This window comes from Cherax quadricarinatus, chromosome 11, assembly GCF_038502225.1.
Source record: "Cherax quadricarinatus isolate ZL_2023a chromosome 11, ASM3850222v1, whole genome shotgun sequence".
NCBI classification, from domain to species: domain Eukaryota; kingdom Metazoa; phylum Arthropoda; class Malacostraca; order Decapoda; family Parastacidae; genus Cherax; species Cherax quadricarinatus.
Window position 1 is genome coordinate 24,904,703 of NC_091302.1, and position 22,054 is coordinate 24,926,756.

Consider the following 22,054-nt stretch of genomic DNA (forward strand, 5'->3'; position numbering starts at 1 on the left):
GTTTAGGGCCTTCCACTGAGCGGTCCCTTCCGGTTTAGGGCCTTCCTCTGAGCGGTGTATCCGGTTTAGGGCCTTCCACTGAGCGGTGTATCCGGTCTAGGACCAGCAGCTGGAGGGTCACCTTTTCACACCTAGGTGTTACTTCCGGTTTTGACCATGACCTCGCCCTCGAGACTACCTCACCCTTGACCCCCCAACCAATACCCCCGCCCACGACCCCCCCCCCCCCCCTTCGCGACCCCCCCCGCGCCGCGCGCGCCCGCGCGCCCCGCCCCGCCCGCGCCCCGCCCGCGCCCCGCGCGTCCGCCCGCGCCCTTCGCCACCCCCGCCCGCGCCTTCTGCAGCGTCGTCCGGATCGCCCCCGCGCCTCGAATTTTTTTTCTTATGATCTCCTCGGATCAAGGTTTTTGGATTCCCCCCTATGGGGTTTTTCGAAATTTTTTTGAATTTCATTTTCTTGTGCTCTCCTCTCCTCGGATCAAGTTTTTTGGATTCCCCCCTACCCCCCATCCCCAAAAAATTTCTCGAAATCAAAGTCTCCATCTCCTCGGATCAAGTTTTTAAGGTTCCCCTCCGACTTTCACCCCCATCCCAAAATTTCTCGATAATACAAGTTTTTGGATTCCCCCCTATGGGGTTTTCGAAATTCTCCATCTCCTCGGATCAAGTTTTTTGGATTCCCCCCTATGGGGTTTTCGAAATTCTCCATCTCCTCGGATCAAGTTTTTTGGATTCCCCCCTATGGGGTTTTCGAAATTCTCCATCTCCTCGGATCAAAATTTTGAAATCAAAGTCCCCCTCCCCCCTCCCACTTTCACCCCCCCCATCCCCCCAAAATTTCTCAATATCAAAGTCTCCACTTCCTCGGATCCCCCTCCCACTTTCACCCCTCCCCAACCCCAAAAATTTCTCGATAATACAAGTTTTTTGGATCCCCCCTATGGGGGTTTCGAAATTCTCCATCTCCTCGGATCAAGTTTTTTGGAATTCCCCCTATGGGGTTTTCGAAATTCTCCATCTCCTTGGATCAAGGGTTTTGAATTTCTCCAATTCCTCGGATCAAGTTTTTGGAATCCCCCCTCTGGGGGTAAGCATGCTTGGTAAACATCTTCCCCTTATTATTTTAAAATGAACTAAAAGTTTCCTCTCATTAAGTTAAATGAACTAAAAAAAGCGTTTACTCGGCGGTCAGTATTCCTCTCATTAAGTTAAATGAACTAAAAAGGACCACGCGCACAGGTTGAATCTTGTCTACCCTTTTAATTAATAAGGGGACATAGTAGTGACGTCACGCGCACACAGGCTGAATCTTGTCGATCCTTTTAGTTCATTCAAGTTAATAAGGGGACACTTACCTTCTGTCAGTGACGTCACACATACAAGCTGAATCATGTCGAACCTTTTTTTTAGTTCATTCAAGTTAATAAGGGGATATAGTACCTACATCATAGGGAAAACATTTTCATCATCAGAAAGACACATTTCAGGATAACACTAATACACAATATTTTTTTTTCATTATTTATTATACAAGCAATACATCACTCTATTCTCCTACGTTTAGATGGTGGAATATCAGGGTGTCCATAAGCCAAGGATTCATTAGTATTCAAATGATATCTTTTATCATCAAAGGCTGACAAACCTCTCTTATTAATTCTTACCGTACATATTTCACCTTTTACATTACTTATAGACTTACACGTGAATAATTCTCTATCTGCATTTGATAAAACATTCTTATATCTTGCATGTGTTAATAATGGCATAAATTGCGAAGGAATACCCTTGGCTCTGCTGACAGTAGTTGATCTTCCAGCAATCTTGACAGAATACATTTTAGCTTTCAGGGCTATCAACTCGCTAATATGGTTATCACACATTTCAGATTTCAATAACCCCAGCTCCCCTTTTCTACTATCATCATATAAGGGATGCTCAGGACTGAAATTTGAAAAATCCATATAACCTAACAATGGTTCACTTTTTAACTCGGTGTACAAATCTTTACATTTCAAGCTAAAAATATACGAGTCAGTATCGGTATAAAGAAGTCTTACATCATCACCATAATGCTGTTTTAAAACTTTATACCAAAAATGATACAATTTCTTTTTAGCTATCTCAAGAATTTGAAAACCGAGATAAAGTGGTTGCTTAACTTCTAATATATCTTTATTGAATGTGCAAATCACTCTATCTTGATTTAAATGTGTGATATTTTTTAACAAAGGATCTTTACTCGCTCTAATAAATGCTTTCTCATTATTGATATATCTATATTTCTCAGCATACTTTGTAATATTCAGCAATGATTTCCCATATATGGCGTTATTAGTTAATTTGAAGGCTTTTGACTTGATAGGACATCTTGTAGCTGTTCTCTGTGCAATATTAGTTGATATGAAAGGTTCTAAAAATTTTGTCTGTGTATATTCATATATGGTATGAACCTTTTCCACCTCTAACCCAAGTTCCAGTAATAACTGTAACAATTCTAGACTGATCAAATAATTTTTCTGAGGTAAATGACTGCCCACTAATTTCCCATTAGATTTGGGGATCTTTCTACCTTCATTTTTCAATATAGATTCACAATAAGGAGATAACATCTCTTCTGATATATTCATATGTGATAATATTAAAGGAAGTTCATCAGTGAGTCTAGCTACCTCGGGGGATATGTGCTTGGTATCACATTCTATCCAATATCCCTTTTGTCCTTCACAGGAAACATTACTTAATCCCACATCGAGGAAAGCATTCTTCTCGTCATTGGATAATTTTCTGATACCATTCTGTGGAAGAGCTTCAACCATCGCACTAGCATACAAAGAATTGAAATCTAGATATAGAATATGAGTGCCCATTCCACTCTCAACATCAAAATTAGGGTTAATTAGGGGATTATCTGCTTTAGAATACTGATTAATTGCGCAGGTAAACCCACCTCTGAGATTCCTTTTAATCAAGTCATATAATTCATGGGAATATATCATATCTAATCTTACATTAGTTTTCAATAGGAATGCATCCCAACTGAATGATGGTAAACTTATATAATTACTAACGTCTAACTTATAAATATCCTTGAGTGTTTTACGCCACTCCATGAAGACATCGGCTAACAAACCAACATCTGTCTTGAGATATAACATCAAGTAATCTCCTAAAGTCTTACATTTACCCAACTCAAACACTTTCAATGCATGTTCATAATCTTCTTGGCTGATAGCGCTATTTCTCAAAGAATTAAAAAAATGATCTTTACTCGGTAATTTTGTTTCATCGAGCTTCTTTAAACTATCAATATAATCATAACACAAAATTTGTTTTCCTTTACATAATAAAGGTAAGACATCTCGAGGCACATCTTTCAGAATAGTCTCTGTATATTTCAGGGATTTACCTGCCTTGATATGTTGTTCTGCTAACGTGGAAAGAGATCCATTCAATAAAGACAGTGAATCCTGAAACCTAACCTTACCTATCTCTACTTTCAAGAATTTGAATCCTTGTTTCGAATGAATTTCAACGTTATATTTATCAACATTCAATTCCTTTAAAATTATTCCTAAATCATACGACATGTTATGACAAAAAAGCAATAATTTCTCTCTCTTGTCTTTACACTGCATATTACAACGTGCACAATAGGCTCCAATATAATTATTGAAATTTAAAGTATGGTCATGGTGTTTATGTTTGTCCTTGGGTTTTTTGAAGGTGTTACCACATAATTCACAAGTGTTCTGAGAATCATGTCTCATCTCATCCTCCTCTGTCATATGGATTTCATGATACTGTCTTCTAAACTTTATTTTATTCCATTCACCACTAACATTTAAAATGAAATGATTAACAGCATCCTCCCCCTTATAACTCTTTATACACACTATTTCTCCTTTGCGATCAAATATAATATAACAATAGGCAATGGCTTTATGACGAGACTCAATTTTACCTGCTGGGAGAGTTGTGTCTAATGCACATTCGAAATCAAATACACCGATATATTCGTTGGAATGCGTATGACTAAAATTTTCAAAGTGTACTGTTGTTCCTTCCGGGGGGAATACGAGAACCTGATTGATTTTACATCCATCTTCGTGGATATCTAACTCTTCCTGTGTATTCAACTTCATCAAACAACTATGACAGTGCTTCTTTACACCTTTTTCTGTCATTATCGTTCTAACATACCCGTCAAAATCTTTGATTAAAACCAAATGTCTTTCATTCAACAATAACGCGCACATAATGTCCTTATATTTCTTATTCCCCTTACGACACATAGCCATAAATGTCCTATCTTGATCCTTTCTTAATTGATAAACATATAATGACACTTTATTTTCCTTCTCTAATATACCTAACTTATCACGCGTAATGGGAAAATCATCTATAGAAGTTTTTGCATGATTAAGACATCCTCTCTTAGTAGTAACTGCTCTGCGAATATGAACCCATGACATATTCTTTTTATGACATTGATAGGCGGCAAAAGCACGCAGTACACATAAGCCATCATTAATCTCTGGATTAAATACATATTGGTTCCCTCGCAGTTTCTCGGGATATGCCACATATGACCCCACTCCCACTCTGAATTCTACTTTAACATATTCGATACTGAAAGATTCGATTTGATCTATGATCCAGCCAGATCCTTCCTGATCTTGCAACTCTGACTCGTATCTTTCTAATATTGTTCCCACCCATCGATCAAATACTTCAGAGATTTCCTCTTCACTTACTAACTCAAACGCTAAATTTATCACAAATTGTCCATTTTGATCATCACCCGATATGTTTTGACGTAATGTCCTTATAACTATAATTGGGTGGATTCTGAGCGACATTGCTAGAGGCGATCTATCATACATATCTCGCATCTGTTCTATAAAATAATCCCTATAAACATGTAAATACATTCTTAACTCTCTGTTATAAGATGAAGGAACACTATATTTCCTCACTGTATGTCTACCTCTAAAATTCTGGATATATGTAATAACTTCTGGGGTCTCATCTTCACTATTATGCGTGTCAGACACGTCATGCGAGGTAGTTGCTCTCTCATCATCATTAATGGGGGCAGAAGTACCCGCACCTCCGCATTGTGAGGTACCAACACTAGCACTCTCACCACCAAGCTGTGCGACAACACTACCAGGTGTATTTCCTGCAGAGGAAAAAAGTATATCCAATTCATAACCCAAAAAAATATTAAGATTTCAATAATATTACGTCCAGTAATGGGGGTAAGAAGGTCACCCTTCACAATTTTTAAGATTTCAATAATATTACGTCCAGTAATGGGGGTAAGAAGGTCACCCTTCACAATTTTTTTACATAATACGTTTTAAGATTTCAATGAACAGAGGAAAAAAAAGCACATCCAATTCATAACCCAAAAAATATTAAGATTTCAATGAACAGAGGAAAAAAAAGCACATCCAATTCATAACCCAAAATATTAAGATTTCAATGAATAGAACAAAAAATCTTTTCTCGAGTGACTAGCACAACAAAAGATCACAAATTGGTTACATACCTGTTTCTATAGCCTTCTTCCATAAAGCATCTACACGTGCCCACTCATTATCCAATTGCAATAACCTTTCATTGCGTTGTACACCGCCTTTCTCGATTACCAACGAACGCTGCTTTCTAATCGATAATCTTCTCTTCACCAATGCTTCCAAGTATTTCGAATATATGCTATCCCCTGTTAAGAATTTCACTTATTAACGCACTAACCCAGTAAAAATTTCACTCATATGCTTCAACAAAAATTAACCCAAATTTTCTAACAATCGTAAAAACTGTTTCAACGCTTATCAAGAATTTTCTAACAATCTCCTCTTCACCAATTCACTTATTTAACATATTAAAAATTTCACTTATTAACGCACTAACCCAAATTTCACTCGTATGCTTCAACAAAAATTAACCCAAATTTCACTCGTATGCTTCAACAAAAATTAACCCAAATTTCACTCGTATGCTTCAACAAAAATTAAACATGTAAAAAAAACAAGAATTTTCTAAGTACAACTTACCTTTCTCCATGTTGTGCGGTTCAGCGTTGGAAGATGAGGTCCTTTAACTTAATGAGAGGAATACTGTGGGGGGGAAGATGAGGTCAGTCACGGATGATGGATGGAAGCACTGTCCTCGCTCTGAGTGTCTCATTGAGCTTATATAGGCCGCCCCCTCCCCCCGACACCACTGTATAATGCGGTTCACACCTAAGGTAGATTTAAGATAATCATCGCCTTACCGAACACCTGGGTCAACACAGGTCAGACAGACAGCATGATATGCGGTTCAGCGTTGGAAGATGAGGTCCTTTAACTTAATGAGAGGAAACTTTTAGTTCATTTTAAAATAATATGGGGAAGATGAGATCAGTCACGGATGATGGATGGAAGCACTGTCCTCACTCTGAGAGACTCATTGTAGGTCACCCCTTCCCCCAACACACTGTGTAATGCGGTTCACACCCAAGGTAGAACATAACACCTGCGTCAACTCAGGACAGACAGGCGCCATGTAATGCGGTTCACACCCAAGGTAGATTTAAGATAATCATGAACACCTGGGTCAATCGCCACCCTAAAGCAACTAATTTTGGTGAGGCAGTCCTGCTCCACATTAACTGTGTCCCCTTATTGAACTAAAAGTATTATATATCTTGAAAACCCATTAAGACTTACAGTGTACAAGACGCCTCTCTATGGTAAACACCCTTTTTAGTTCATTCAACTTAAAGAGAGGAAGCTTTTAGATCATTTTAAAATAATAAGGGGAAGATGTTGAACTTGTCAACATACACATCTGCTGACGTTGATATATTTCGTTATCCATCAAGGATTATCATTGCCGGTTATTCGAATAGTGGCAAATCTTATTTCACATCAAAATTAATAAAGTTATACCACGAGAAATTTCATAACATTATAATATGCGGGGTGACATCACATCCCTTAGAACAAGATTCAGAGATAACTCATAAATTAACATTAAGTAACGATATTATCGACCCGCAGAATGTCATTGCATCACCTGATGAAAATACAATAATTATTGTTGATGATCTATTTTTAAAAGCAGGTAACAGTGAAATTATTCTCGAATGTTTTACTAAAGGTAGACATCATAATATAAGCATTATTCTGATTACTCAAAATATATTTCACGGAGGACGATATAGTCGTACCATGGCTTTAAACGCCACGCATTTTGCTTTATTTAAAATGAGGGATCTTGGACAAGTAGAGATTCTGGGGCGACAAGTGTTCGGAAAAAATAAGGAATTTGTAAATATATATAAATCTGCTATAAAACGATCACCCTTTGGTTATTTATTCATAGACCTTGCATTAAATACACCAGAAGCATTACAGTTGCGAACCAATGTGTTACGGCAGGATTCCTACGAAATTGTATACCAATGGAGCGAGCAAAATTAATTGAAAAGGTTTATAGAGATCCTGGATCTGCTGGGTCATTCTCTGGTGTAAACAGTTTATATACAGCTGTAAAAAAGATTGATCCGTCCATAACCTTGAAAGAGGTCAGAAATTTCTTAAATTCAGAAAGATCATATACTTTATACGTTCTTAAACCTAAGAAGTTTCCTCGTAGGAAAATAATTGCTCCTAAACCCAGAGTGATATTAACCTGTGATTTGGGTGATATGTCTAAATTATCCAGATATAATGATGGATATAAATACATTCTCGTGTGTATCGATGTTTTTTCAAGATATTTACAAGCAGTACTCATGAAAAAGAAAGACGGACCGAGCACTTTACATGCATTACAAAACATATTGGAGAATGAAAAGGCGAAGAATATATCGAGATTATTTACAGATAAAGGCAGGGAGTTTCTAAATAAACAGGTACAGAATTATCTCCAGAGTAAGCATATAAAGTTATATCATGTATTTTCGAAAGAAACAAAAGCTTCCATTGCAGAGAGAGGCTTGCAAACGCTGAAACGTAAATTATACAAGTATATGACAAGTGCCAATACATTTAATTATTCAAAAGTGTTAAATGAATTAGTAGATGCGTATAATTCATCTCCGCACTCGGGGATTGGCGGTAAAACCCCATTGCAAGTCCATGGTATTACGTCATTGAATGATATAAGGAATCAGTTTCGGATAAATTATAAAAATGGAAGATCCAATAAGAAACGAATCAGTAAGAAATTGGCTGTTGGAGACACAACAAGAGTGACTCTTAGCAGATCATCCGCGTTTAACCGAGGGTTTCACACACAAAATACAGAGGAAATATTTAAAATATATAGAATTAATAATTCTCAACCTATAACAACATATCATTTGAAAGATTTGAAAGGTGAAAAGATTAAAGGAATATTTTATCGCGAAGAATTGACCCCAGTCATACCACCTCCAGAATATATTATCGACAGAGTATTGAAACGAAAAAAAATTGGTGGAATTACGCATTATTTGGTATCTTATAAAGGTTATGATTCCACTTTTAATTCGTGGGTCAAAGAAGGAGATTTGTTGAAGGTACAATGAAAAAATCATTATTAGAAAAATTTAAAGAATTAATTACATTACTTAATAGTCTCCCACGCAATCATCGGAAGAGTTTATTACAACAGTTTAAGAAAACACACATAAGTTGTATCAGTGAGATTTTCAAGAATTTGATTAAGAATAAAATACCATTAGACCCTAAAATATTTAAAAAGTACAAGAACGAGATTAAATCATTAGCTTGTAAGAAAATCGGTTTTCAGCGTAAAAAGAAATATTTGCTGAGTATCAGAGGTGGAAATCTTCTTGGCATTATATTACCTCTAGCAGTAAATATTATTTCGAGATTGTTTAATAAATCATGAAAGAATTTTATCTTGTACCAACTTCAGTTATGAATCGGAAACCTCTCGAGTTAGTAAAATCGGAGGGTGACGAGAATTTAGAAGGGGGTGGTGGTGGTGCATGCTTGAAGCGTGGTGTTAAACGCAAGTTTAAGACTACTCCCGCTAGGCAGGTCAACCCACCTGCTCTCACCTCGGTGAAACCTCAGAAAACCCCAGATTTGTCAAGATTCATGCACATAAGAGTGAGTGCGAGAAATATAGAATATGTGAAATCAATGTTGGTATTATTGCAAAGAAATCCTTTGGTGAGTTGGGATGAGAATGGTGACCTTCTTACCCCCATTACTGGACGTAATATTATTGAAATATTAAATGTTTTATCAGAAAATAATGTGAAATCAGCGAGAAGAATCGATTCTGATTACTTAACAGAAATAAAGCATTTATTAAATATATCAGGTATACATTTTGATTTTGTGAGGAATACAAAAGTGAGAAAACAATTATTACATAAAGGAGGCGGTGTAAGGAGAGAAACATCGTGGATATCATATTAGGTGAGTATATAAACTCTGTGATGTTATGTTTTTATTTAGTGTGTGTTATAAGAGTGTAGAGATGGCTGAACGTCTTCTATACGTGTGTAGCGATTCAAGTCTCGATTTATTTCCCGCCAATACACCTTCGGCTTTCATTAATAAATTATATGACCCCATTATATTAGATAATAAAATTGATTATGAGGTTGCTCTGAAAAATATAATTTACCCCAAGACGCATTATATACCGCAAAAGAATTTGAAGATATGTATTACATATGAGAAATCTACAGTAAATAAATATATGCATAAAATTGATATGAGCAAAATTATTGGAGGTGATATGACAAGGATTTTAGAGGCAATAAATGAGGATATTAATGCAAATCTCTTAATAGCAGTTAAACATACAACGGGTATTATCATCCCCAAAAACTCAATTGTGTTCACATATCATCCAGGAATAAACAGAGTGGTTATTAACTTGAAAAAAAAAATTATACTACCTTCTGATATTACCAGTGCTTATGTGGGGTTGGAATTTGATAAAGAAGGAAGCGATATGCTAGGGTTCTCAGGTAATGAAATTTTGTATGTCTTTACCAATAAAAAAGAGATTATTTTTAACGAGTCTGGTGTGAAGGCGGTAAACCCACCCGATCCTGAATCAGGTATTAATTATATGTTAATATATAGCGATTTGATTGATCCCATTAATTTTGGCGATCAGTTGGTATCTCTTTTGGGAGTAGTTGATATTAATACATTAAGATCTAATTATGACCCCACAATGTACAAACCACTTAATAAAAAGATAATTGATCAAGTGAGTATTAAGCTCGCTGATCAGAAAGGAAGGTTAATTCAATATAATGACAAGTGTTCTACTGTATGTGTACTACATTTAAGACCTATAAAACGAGAGTGAATGATCAAGTTGAGTTAATATTGAACGAACCGTCAAGATGAGAACCAGTTTCTCTCCTCCTTCAGTGGAATCATTCCTGAAACTCTTTGATACTTCGAGGGTGAAAGGGGGAGGTTTAGATGATATTATATTATATAAAGCTAGAGGGAGGGGCGGAGGATTATTGTCATTTCTCGGTGGGATGGCCAGAAAAGCATTACCATTCTTATTGAATACCTTTGCTCCGGGAGTATTACAATACGGGCAAAATGTGTTGAACGATGTTAATAATGGTATTGCATTGAAAAATTCTGCGAGAAATAGAGGCGTAGAAACATTGAAGGGTGTCGGACAGAAGTTATTATCCGGAGGAAGTAGAAAGATTGGTTTGAAACGATTGAAATTTAATAATAAAAGAAACTGGAATATTTAATTAATTTTAGTTTATTGTTAACTGTCATATTGTTAGTATGTCGGCTGGTGCTCTATACGTTACACCAGGGGGGGCTCAACGCCCCCGTCCCCAGTTATTCTCATTCCATAACTGATGGATTCCCAAAATTACCAGGACATACCATTATTGAATCCTCAATAGCAGCTAGACGCACCTGTGAAGTATTACCAGTAAATCAAGGATCTGATAAATTTCTCGAATTTAGAATACAAAGTTCAGAAGGTCATTTTTTAGATTTAACGAGTCTGGCCTTGGAAATGAACATAAATATAACAAATGAGGATGGGAGTGCACTGGGAGACGGAGATAAGGTCATATTTGTGAACTCTATAAGTCAGACAATATTCAAATCTGTGTGTTTGTATCTCAATGAACAACTTATAGAATCGAATCCATTTTATTCATATACGGGTTATATTAAACTGCTTAAGCATTTATCCCCATCAAAATTAGATACATTGGGAAGAATAGCATTCTTTCGTAATAAAGACACAGCAAGTAGTACTATTACAACAGCTGATTTAGATGATATTAAGAAAGACGAAGGTAAATTAACGAATGAAGTGAATACTTGTTTCCCTTTGATGCTGGATGTGAGTAGTTTTCACGAATATATCCTGGATAGTGTCGAATGTCGATTGAGACTTGAAATGCATTCACCCGCATGGGTAATTATGACTCCATTAAGCGGAAAAACATATAAATATAATATTAATTCCATTAAATTATGGATCGATAAAGTTATTCCGTATACGAATGCATTAATTGCATTGAATTCAAGCATGAGGGCAAACCCGCAGGGGTGTGAATATCTGTTCAAGAAGACATTATTTAAATCATATATTCTGACATCTAATCAAACACAATTGATCGCAGATAATCCTTGGGGACAAGTCATACCCGATAAGATATTTATTATATTAGTTGATATGAAGACATATGATGGAGGATATAATTTTAATCCATTATATTTTCAACATGAAGATTTGAATCATTTCGGGGTTACAATTAATTCAGAAATGATTCTTAATATTGACTGTAAGTTCCCTACCCATGCGAGTAGGTTATATTACGCTACCTTGAAATCTCTGGGTTTGGAGACTGATCATCTGATTACATATAAGAGTTTTCTCCAAGGCAGAACTATATTAGGTGTTGACCTGAGAAGTGAACAGGTTAAGAATGCTATATCTGTCGAGAAGAATGGTAATTTGAGAATAGATATGACATTTGGTAAACCGAAAGATGAGAATAGAATTTGTCTGATGTTTGGTGAAACTAATGCGATTTTAAATATAAATGAAAATAGAACAGTGATAGTGCATACGCGAGTATAGATCATGAATTGTGAAGAAATAAATATTGCCTTGAAACATCATACGGGAAGATATGCCTCGTATTTGGGATGTTTTGCCGCAAATAATATAAATGAAGTTATTATGAGGATAAAAGATAAGCCGGTAATTTTCATCATTAATATATTGAACGATCAAGATGAAAATATGGGTCATTGGATTACTATATATGTGAACAAATACATATTATTATATTTAGATAGTTTCGGGGTGGATTTAAAACATTATACAAATATATATGAGAAAATTATATACAAGAGAAATTTCATGTACGGTATTAATCAGAGGATTCAACATGAAAAATCATTGGTGTGCGGCTTATATGCTATATATTTTGTGTATAAGTTAACAAATTATAGCGTCAAGAAAATTATACCATATTTGTTTAAAGATTTTGGTAGAAATAAATTAAAGAATGACCAATTTATAATGAAATATGCATATGAGCATTTCAATATACCCTCATGTTCAAGTGTATTTGCTAATAATTCAACGTGGAATTATGAAAATCTGTGTAAAATATTGGAATTATAATACGGTGGGGTAGAGGCGTTTAGAGGCGGGGCGAAAGGTTAGAGGCGGGGCGAAAGGTCATAACGCTGCTATAAATGCCCGTGCTGGGTCACTCTTTGCATCTACTGTCATTCAAGTTGGGTCAAGGATGAATCCAATTCAGTACTCCGTTGGAGGTGTCTGCGAGGAGGAGAGAAGACTGCATCCCTGTGTATGTCGGAATAATCCACCTGCGGTAAATGGTAAGTGATTTTTGTTCATTATCTGAGTGAATCTTGTTCTAATATTGAAAAAATCTTTTTTTACACATAAATGATTTTAGAAGTGTAATGTATTAACCAATAAAACTTTTTAATGCAATTAAAGATATGCCTTATTCTTCTTCTAATCGAGAAATTTTTTTTCTTTGCCAGATGCGAATATAATGCGGTTGTTGGAACTTATTCGCGCAAATCAAATCCGACAGGAGAAAATGATTTGCGAGTTGATGGGATTGTTAGGAGCGAGATCCACCCAGCCTCCTACCCATCCATATGGAGATGCTGTTGCTACCCCTCCTACCAACGAGACTTCTCCCCGACCTCATGTGGATGTTGAGACTGTGCCTCCTACTCAGGCGGTTGATGTTAACGCTTTTATCCAGGATATTGTAACTCCTACCCACGCCGAGATCGACCCTTCTCCCCAGTCTCATATGAGTGGAGAATGTGTTAGTAGTTGTTATTGCGATAAATGCGTATGGAGCGAGATGGAATATTTTATGACAAATTCCCAACCTACTTCATGTATGGATGAGGATTCCCCCATTTATTATCCACCAGCTTCCCCCCCAGAAGTTTATTGTATAACAGATGAGGAAGAAGATGACGACCCTGAACAAAATGCACAGAAATTCTACAAGAGAAGAAAAATTACTCTACGTTGATTTTAGTCAATGAATTGTAGCTTTTTTCAATGAAATTGTATTTGTTTGTATTACCAGAAATGTAATGGCTGTATAATAAATAATGAAAAAAAAAAATATTGTGTATTAGTGTTATCCTGAAATGTGTCTTTCTGATGATGAAAATGTTTTCCCTATGATGTAGGTACTATATCCCCTTATTAACTTGAATGAACTGAAAGGATCGACATGATTCAGCCTGTGTTCTGGGTCAACACGTGACGTCACTGACATAGGGTCGACATGATTCAGCCTGTGCGCGTGACGTCACTGCTATGTCCCCTTATTAACTAAAAGGGTAGACAAGATTCAACCTGTGTGCGCGTGGTCCTTTTTAGTTCATTTAACTTAATGAGAGGAAACTTTTAGTTCATTTTAAAATAATAAGGGGAAGATGTTTAGACCTGTAGTAAGCATGCCCCCATAGGAGGAGTTCATTTGAATGCTTTACCCCCCAGAGGGGGGAATCCAAAAAAACCTTGATCCAAGGAGATGGAGAATTTCGAAAACCCCATGAAAGTGGGGGGTAATCCAAAAAAACTTGATCCGAGGAGATGGAGACATAGAATTTCGAAAACCCCATAGGGAGGAAACCAAAAAACTTGATCCGAGGAGATGGAGTCATGGTATTGTCGAGAAATTTTTGGGGTTGGGGGGTGAAAGTGGGAGGGGAATCCGAGGAAGTGGAGACTTTGATATTGAGAAATTTTTGTATTATCGAGGGGGATGGGGGGGTGAAAGGAGGGGTACCCAAAAAACTTGATCCGAGGAGATGGAGAATTTCGAAAACCCCATAGGGGGGAATCCAAAAACCTTGATCCAAGGAGATCATAAGAAAAAAATTCGAGGCGCGGGGGCGATCCGGACGACGCTGCAGAAGGCGCAGCAGAAGGCGCGGGCGGGGGGGTCGCGCGGGCGGGGCGGGGCGCGCGGGCGGGCGCGGGGCGGGGGTCGCGAAGGGCGCGGGCGGGCGCGCGGGCGCGGCGCGACGGCGGGGTCGCGAAGGGGGGGGGGTCGTGGGTGGGGGTATTGGTTGGGGGGTCAAGGGTGAGGTAGTCTCGAGGGCGAGGTCATGGTCAAAACCGGAAGTAACACCTAGGTGTGAAAAGGTGACCCTCCAGCTGCTGGTCCTAGACTGGATACACCGCTCAGTGGAAGGCCCTAAACCGGAAGTCCTCGCTCAGTGGAAGGCCTAAACCGGAAGTCCTCGCTCAGTGGAAGGCCCAAACCGGAATTCCTCACTCAGTGGAAGGCCCAAACCGGAATTCCTCGCTCAGTGGAAAAATCCACTACTTATATATATATTTATATATATATATGTCGTGCCGAATATGTAAAACTGGTCAATTAGCAAGAACTCGTTTAAAATTAAGTCCTTTCTAAATTTTTTCTTATACGTTTAAAGATATATTTTTTTTATTAATGTTATTGTAAAAATTTATAATTTTGCACCAGAAGAATCTTAGAAAACTTACCTAACCTTATTATAACAAGAACAATTTATTTTAACCTAACCTAACTAAACATATTTTAGATTTGTTTAAAATAGTTTAATACTAAACAAACACAGTGAAATATATTTTTTTCGTTAGGTTCAGAATAAATTGTTCTTGTTATAATAAGGTTAGGTAAGTTTTCTAAGATTCTTTTGGTGCAAAATTAAAATTTTTTACAGAAACATTAATGAAAAAAATATATCTTTAAACGTATAAGAGAAAATTTTAGAAAGGACATAATTTTAAATGAGTTCTTGCTAATTGACCAGTTTTACATATTCGGCACGATATATATATATATATATATATATATATATATATATATATATATATATATATATATTGTGATCACGAACTAATGGTATTGATCAATAATAACACTGCACTAACCAAGGACTCGAACCCATGCTGCTTTGGCCTGCCTCACTGTGGGCGAAAACACGACACCCTAATCCACTGGACCATACGATCCTTTAGAATAGCGCATCTAGCGGTACTGGATATTGTACTCGCTATCCAAGGACACACGATGGTGTGGATGACTCTTGGCTAATTTCATTCTAGCCCCTGTTTGGTGTACTAGTACAACGAGCCTTGGCTAGTGCAGTGTTGTTATTGATCAATTCTACTCGTTTGTTCTCACAATAATATAAAATACTGTTCGTTGTACTAGTATACCATACAGGGATTAGAATGTAATTAGCCTAGAATCATCCACACCATCGTGTGTCCTTGGGTAGCGAGTACAACTTCCGGTTCTGCCTCATGTGCTACTCTTAAGGATCATATGGTCCAGTGGATTAGGGCATCATGTGTTTTCGCCCACCACGAGGCAAGCCAAAGCAGCATCGGTTCGAGTCCTTGGCTAGTGCAGTGTTGTTATTGAAATATATATATATATATATATATATATATATATATATATGTGTGTGTGTGTGTGTGTGTGTGTGTGTGTGTGTGTGTGTGTGTGTGTGTGTGTGAGTGTGTGTGTGTGTGTGTGTGAGTGTGTGTGTGTGTGTGCTTCACTCTTCCTGTCATACCTCTCCTTAAAGCTGTGTATTGTGTAGCCAGTGAGCCTACATGCCTAATTCCCATAGTTTCTACCAGAGGCCAGGCCTCTCGGTGGGCATGCCAGCCTGCCTACCCCTGCCTCTACCTCACTCAGCGGTCATCACTCAGACAACAGGTCTACTCCTCTCTCCCTCGTGGGCATGGCCCTCCTGGGCCATGGTCACTTAACACACTGCCTGTGTACCCCACGACATTGCAAATAAAGTAAGAAGTCTCCGACGCCTTTATCACTGAAACCCGCTCTGCAAAAATCACCAATAAACCCCATAAACATTGGTGGGATGGTGTGGCGTGGAGTCACAGGGACGCCATTTATATTTCTCTAAGAAATTCGGCAAATTTCGGCCCAAATCCTGCATGTACCTGTGTCTGGATGCTGAAACGTGCAGACACGACATCAGGATAACTCGTTGCGAGATGGATGCTTCTTGTGTAGGGTGATGAAGTGAATACAACTTCGTTCCTCTTCCTTCCTTTATCATTGAACCCCGCTCTGCAAGAATAGCCAATAAACCCCGTAAACAATGGATCTTGCCTCCACTACATCACTTCCCAAACCATTCCACTTCCTGACAACTCTGTGACTGAAGAAATACTTCCTAACATCCCTGTGATTCATCTGAGTCTTCAGCTTCCAACTGTGACCCCTCGTTGCTGTGTTCATCTCTGGAACATCCTAGCTCTGTCCACCTTGTTGATTCTTCTCAGTATTTTATATGTCGTTACGATAACATCCCATGTCTCCTATCTACCAGTGTCGTCAGGTCGATTTCCCTTAACCTCTCCTCGTAGGACATACCCCTTAGCTCCGGGGCTAGTCTTGTTGCAAACCTTTGCACTTTCTCTAGTTTCATCACATGCTTGGCTAGGTGTGTGTACCAAACTGGTGCTGCATACTCCACTATGGGCCTAACATACACAATGTACATGGTCCTGAATGATTCCTTATTAGAGTGTAGGAATGCTGTTCTTAGATTTGCTTGGCGCCCGTATGCTGCAGCAGTTGATTGGTTTATGTGCACCTCAGCAGATGTGCCAGGTGTTTCACTCATCCAAAGATCCTTTTCCTTGAATGAAGTTTGTTGTCTCTGGCCCCCTAGACTGTACTCCATCTGTGATCATCTTTGCCCATCCCCAATCTTCATGACTTCGCATTTGGTGGGGTTGAACTCCAGGAGCCAGTTGCTGAACCACGCCTGCAGCCTGTCCAGATCCCTTTGTAGCTCTGCCTGGTCCTCAATCAATTTAATTCTTCTCTTCAACTTCACATCATCTGCAAACAGGGATGCTTCACAGTCTATTCCTTAGGTCATGTCGTTCATAAATACCAGAAACAGCACCAGTCCCAGTACTAACCCCTGTGGCACCCCTCTCGTTGCAGGCGTCCACTCGTGCACTTCGCCCCGTACCATGACTCGCTGTTGTCTTCCTGACAGGTATTCCCTGTTCCATTGTAGTGCCTTCTCTGTTATCCCTGCCTGGTCATCTAGCTTTTGAACTAATCTCTTGTGTGGAACTGTGTCAAACACCTTCCTGCAGTCCAAGAAAATATAACCTGCCCACCCGTCTCTCTCTTGTCTTATTGCTGTCACCCTGTCATAGAACTCCAGTCTGTGACACAGGATTTCCCCACCCTGAAACCGTGCTGGCTGTCGTTGATAAACTCTTTCTTTTCTAGGTGCTCCACCACTCTTCTCCTGATAATCTTCTCCATGACCTTGCATTCTGTACATATCACTTATAACTCTACTATGTATTCGAAGCTCAGAGCGCATGATCACTGGCCACGGGGGGACTTTCATATGTGATGTCCTAAATATATGAACTTCTCAATGTGAATATTAGGTCCTGTCTCGCTGGTTCATCCTCACCTCTCTATGTGGTAGTGTCCCTTACCTGTTGGTATATGAGGTTTTCCAGTACCACCACCATCATCTTGGTCCTCCATATTCCTGGGCCCTCATGTGGCTCCAGGTTCTCCCATTCAATTTCCTTGTGGTTGAAGTCACCCATAATCAGCAGCTTTGCCCTGATCGCATGAGCCCTTCTGGCCACTTCAGCCAGTGTGTCAACCATCGCTCTATTACTCTCATCATACTCTTGCCTTGGCCTCCGGCTGTTCTGTGGTGGGTTATACATCACTGCAATTACTACCTTGCAACATCCAAACTGAAGCATTCCTATTATGTAATCTCTTGCTTCTCCTGTGTCTCCTCTCTCCAGCTCATCCAAATCCCATCAGTTTTTGATGAGCAGTGCCACTCTTCCACCCCAAAGGGATATCAGATCCTCAGGATCTGATATCCATTTGAAAAGATGGCAACTGTTAGTATCCCTGTGAGCTTGGTTTCTGTGAGAGCTATGACATCCAATGATGCCTCTTTAACTCTTTCGTGCCATCCCTCCCACTTATTCAATATTCCATCAGCATTGGTGTACTATACCTTTGGCTTCCTCTCCAACACTGTGTTTTGGGGGGTCTGTGAGGGTGGGGGACCTAGCAGTGTGCTGCAGGATTCTACAGTGTACTGTGGAGTGGGGCTGTAAGTGTGGATTGTGGTTTGTGTTGGGATAGCGTGTTTGGTTGTAGGATTCTGGAGGTGGTTCTGAGTGTGCTTTCACTTATTACTCTGCTCTGCTCTGGTTGTCCTCTGCTGATTCTGTCCTTGTCTCTCTTCCTAGCCTCTTTCGCTTTTGTGTCCTCTCCCCCAGCTGCTATTGTTCTGTTTTTGTTCTGTCTCAGTCTAGGAACACCCTCTTGTATGTTGACAGTCCCTTCAGCTGTGGTTCCTCTTGCAGGATCGTGTTTTTCACTGTTTCTGTCTTGAAAATCAGCTTGGCCAGCTGATTTCTCCACTTCAGGTATCCCCCTATTCTATGAAAATTTACTATCTCAGTCATGTCGTCTTTGCCTCCTATTTCTGTGATGATGTTTTCAATATCCTGTTTTTCTTCCTGCCATCTTTCATTGTGTGTCCTCCCCTCACTCTCCTGAAGCCCATGAATAAACACTGACCTTTCCATCTCGTCCTCCCATTGCCTTTCTGTCTGTGTCTCTGGTTCCCACTTATACATTGCTATTTTCTCCCTTATCTTTTTCCTGTACCTCTTGGTGGCATGGCCGTGCCTCTATATGTAACCTATACCCCACTCCACCTTCTCCCCCATCCCTTACCACTATCCCTGTTCTCATCTGCTCTCCCTCTTCATTCCTCGGCCCTAGCACAGTTATGTCCCCTCCCAATCCATTGGGGTCCTTGTTCTCTAGGGGTGTACCAACTTCAGATGCTATGTTTCCTCTGGGCAATACCCATGTAACTGGCTTCAACCTATTTACCTAGTATTCTTGGGCTCTTATCCTGGCTTCTGCAGCTTTACTTGTGGCTCCCATTTCTTCTTCTCCTCCTCCATCCTCTTATCCAATTTTGCTGAAATCTCTGCCTCTCTCCATCTCTACATTTTCACAGAAATCCATGTAGTTTGTTCTCCCACACTTGTTCCATCCTTTTACATTGCTCTTCCATCCATTCTTCCTTACCAGAACCATTCTTCTCTGATCCCCTGAGTCTTCAACTGCCCTTCTGAGCCAACATTTTTTAATGGGTTAGGTGTTGTTGTTGTGTGTGGGGGGTTGTAAGGGGGAGAGAGATGGGGAGAGGGACAGGGAGTGTGGAGAAAGAGTGAAAAGGGGGCTAAAGGGAAAAGGGGCAGAAGAGAGGGAGGGATGAAGGAAAAGAGAGGCGAATATGGGGAGGGAGGAAGAGGAAGAGAAAAGGAAATGGAGTAAGAGAAGAGAAAAATGGAGAGAGAGAGAGAGAGAGAGAGAGAGAGAGAGAGAGAGAGAGAGAGAGAGAGAGAGAGGGTGGAAGGGAGATGTAAGGGGGAGAGGGAGGGAGGGGGAAGGGAGATTGATAGAGTGGGATGAGAAAGGGGCTAGAAGGAGGGAGAGAGGAAGGAAAAGAGAGTAGAATCGGGGGAGGGAGGGAGAAAAAGGGAGAGGAGAAAGAGATGGAGATAGAGTGAGAGAGAGAGAGAGAGAGAGAGATGGGTTTGAGTCGTGCATGGACATGTGTGCGCGTTATGAATGTGTGTGTCTTTCATGACTGTGATCTGCTGCTGATCCAGCTGCCTACACTTTAGTTCCTTCAATGTTTATCCATCTACCTAGAATTCCTACTTCCTAGATTCCTAGTTGCATGGTTTGTGTGTGTATGTGTGTGTGTGTGTGTGTGTGTGTGTGTGTGTGTGTGTGTGTGTACTCACCTATTTGTGGTTGCAGGGGTCGAGTCTTAGCTCCTGTGTGTGTGTGTGTGTGTGTGTGTGTGTGTGTGTGTGTGTGTGTGTGTGTGTGTGTGTGTGTGTGTGTGTGTGTGTGTGTGTGTGTGTGTGTGTGTTTGTGTGTGAGTGTGTGTACTCACCTAATTGTACTCATTTAGTTGTGGTTGCAAGGGTCGAATCATAGCTCCTGGCCCCACCTTTTCACTGTTTGCTACTAGGTCCTCTCTCTCTCCCTGCTCAAAGAGCTTTATCAAACCTCGTCTTAAATCTATGTATGGTTCCCGCCTCCACTACGTCACTTTCTGGGCTATTCCACTGCCTGACAACTCTATGACTGAAGAAATACTTCCTAACATCCATTTGACTCATTTGAGTCTTCAACTTCCAATTATGACCTCTTGTTTCTGTGTCCCATCTGTGCAACATCCTGTCTTTGTCCACTTTGTCTATTCCGCACAATATTTTATATGTCGTAATCATGTCTCCTCTGACTCTCCTGTCCTCCAGTGTCGTCAGGCCGATTTCCTTCAACCTTTCTTCGTGGGATAATTCCCTTAGCTCTGGGACTAACCTTGTTGCAAACCTTTGCACTTTCTCTAATTTCTTGAAGTGCTTGACCAGGAGTGGACTCCAAATTGGTGCTGCATACTCTAGTATGGGCCTGACGTAAATCGTGTACAGAGTCTTGAACGATTCCTTACTGAGGTATCAGAACACTGCAGCAGTTATCTGATTGATGTGCGCCTCAGGAGATGTGCTCGGTGTTATACTTGCCCCCAGATCTTTTTTCTTGAGTGAGGTTTGCAGTCTTTGGCCACCTAGACTGTACTGTGTCTGCAGTCTTCTTTGCCATTCCCCAATCTTCATGACTTTGCATTTGGCAGGGTTAAATTCAAGGAGCCAGTTGCTGGACCAGGCTTGAAGCCTGTCCAGGTCTCTTTATAGTCCTGAATGATCTTCGACCTATTTGATTCACCTTATTAACTTCACATCATCTGCAAACAAGGACACTTCTGAGTCTATCCCTTCCGTTATGCTATTCACATATACAAAAAAAACAGCACAGGTCCTAGGACTGACCCCTGTGGAACCCCACTTGTCACAGGTACCTACTCTGACACCTCGTCACGTACCATGACTCGATGTTGCCTCCCTGTCAGGTATTCTCTGATCCATTGCAGCGCTTTTTGTGTTATGTGTGCCTGATCCTCTAGCTTTTGCAGAAACCAATTGTGAGGAACTATGTCGAAGGCCTTCCTGAAGTCCAAGAAAATGCAGTTTATCCACCTCTCTCTCTGTCTTGTCTTACTTCTGTCACTTTGTCATAAAACTCCAGTAGGTTTGTGACACAGGATTTTCCTTCCCTGAAACCATGCTGATTGTAGATTATATACTTATTTCTTTCTATGTGCTCCACCACCCTCCTCCTGATGATCTTCTCCATGACATAGCATACTATACACGTTAGTGACACAGGTCTGCAGTTTAATGCCTCATATCTGTCTACTTTTTTAAAAATTGGGACTACATTTGCCATCTTCCATACCTCAGGGAGTTGCCCAGTATCAATGGATGTGTTCAAGATCTTTGTTAGCGGCACACACAACATCTCTGCTCCCTC

General features: G+C 39.7%; 2 protein-coding genes and 1 long non-coding RNA gene across 3 annotated transcripts in view; 2 read left to right on the forward strand and 1 right to left on the reverse strand.

The window, feature by feature from the left end:
* The window catches only part of LOC138852558 (uncharacterized), a 470,174-nt gene that overhangs the window by 330,904 nt on the left and 117,216 nt on the right, over window positions 1-22,054 (forward strand). The gene's annotated exons all lie outside the window — the stretch shown is intronic.
* LOC138852556 (uncharacterized) lies at window positions 1,524-6,230 on the reverse strand. The gene is made up of 3 exons (XM_070083972.1): window positions 6,066-6,230; window positions 5,558-5,731; window positions 1,524-5,185 (listed from the first exon to the last, which is right to left on the reverse strand). Exons 1-3 carry the CDS (start codon window positions 6,073-6,075, stop codon window positions 1,542-1,544), a joined length of 3,828 nt encoding a protein of 1,275 aa, XP_069940073.1. The 5' UTR covers window positions 6,076-6,230; the 3' UTR covers window positions 1,524-1,541.
* On the forward strand, window positions 11,938-13,657 carry LOC138852557 (uncharacterized). Its single transcript, XM_070083973.1, has 2 exons — window positions 11,938-12,887; window positions 13,059-13,657. Exons 1-2 carry the CDS (start codon window positions 12,794-12,796, stop codon window positions 13,568-13,570), a joined length of 606 nt encoding a protein of 201 aa, XP_069940074.1. The 5' UTR covers window positions 11,938-12,793; the 3' UTR covers window positions 13,571-13,657.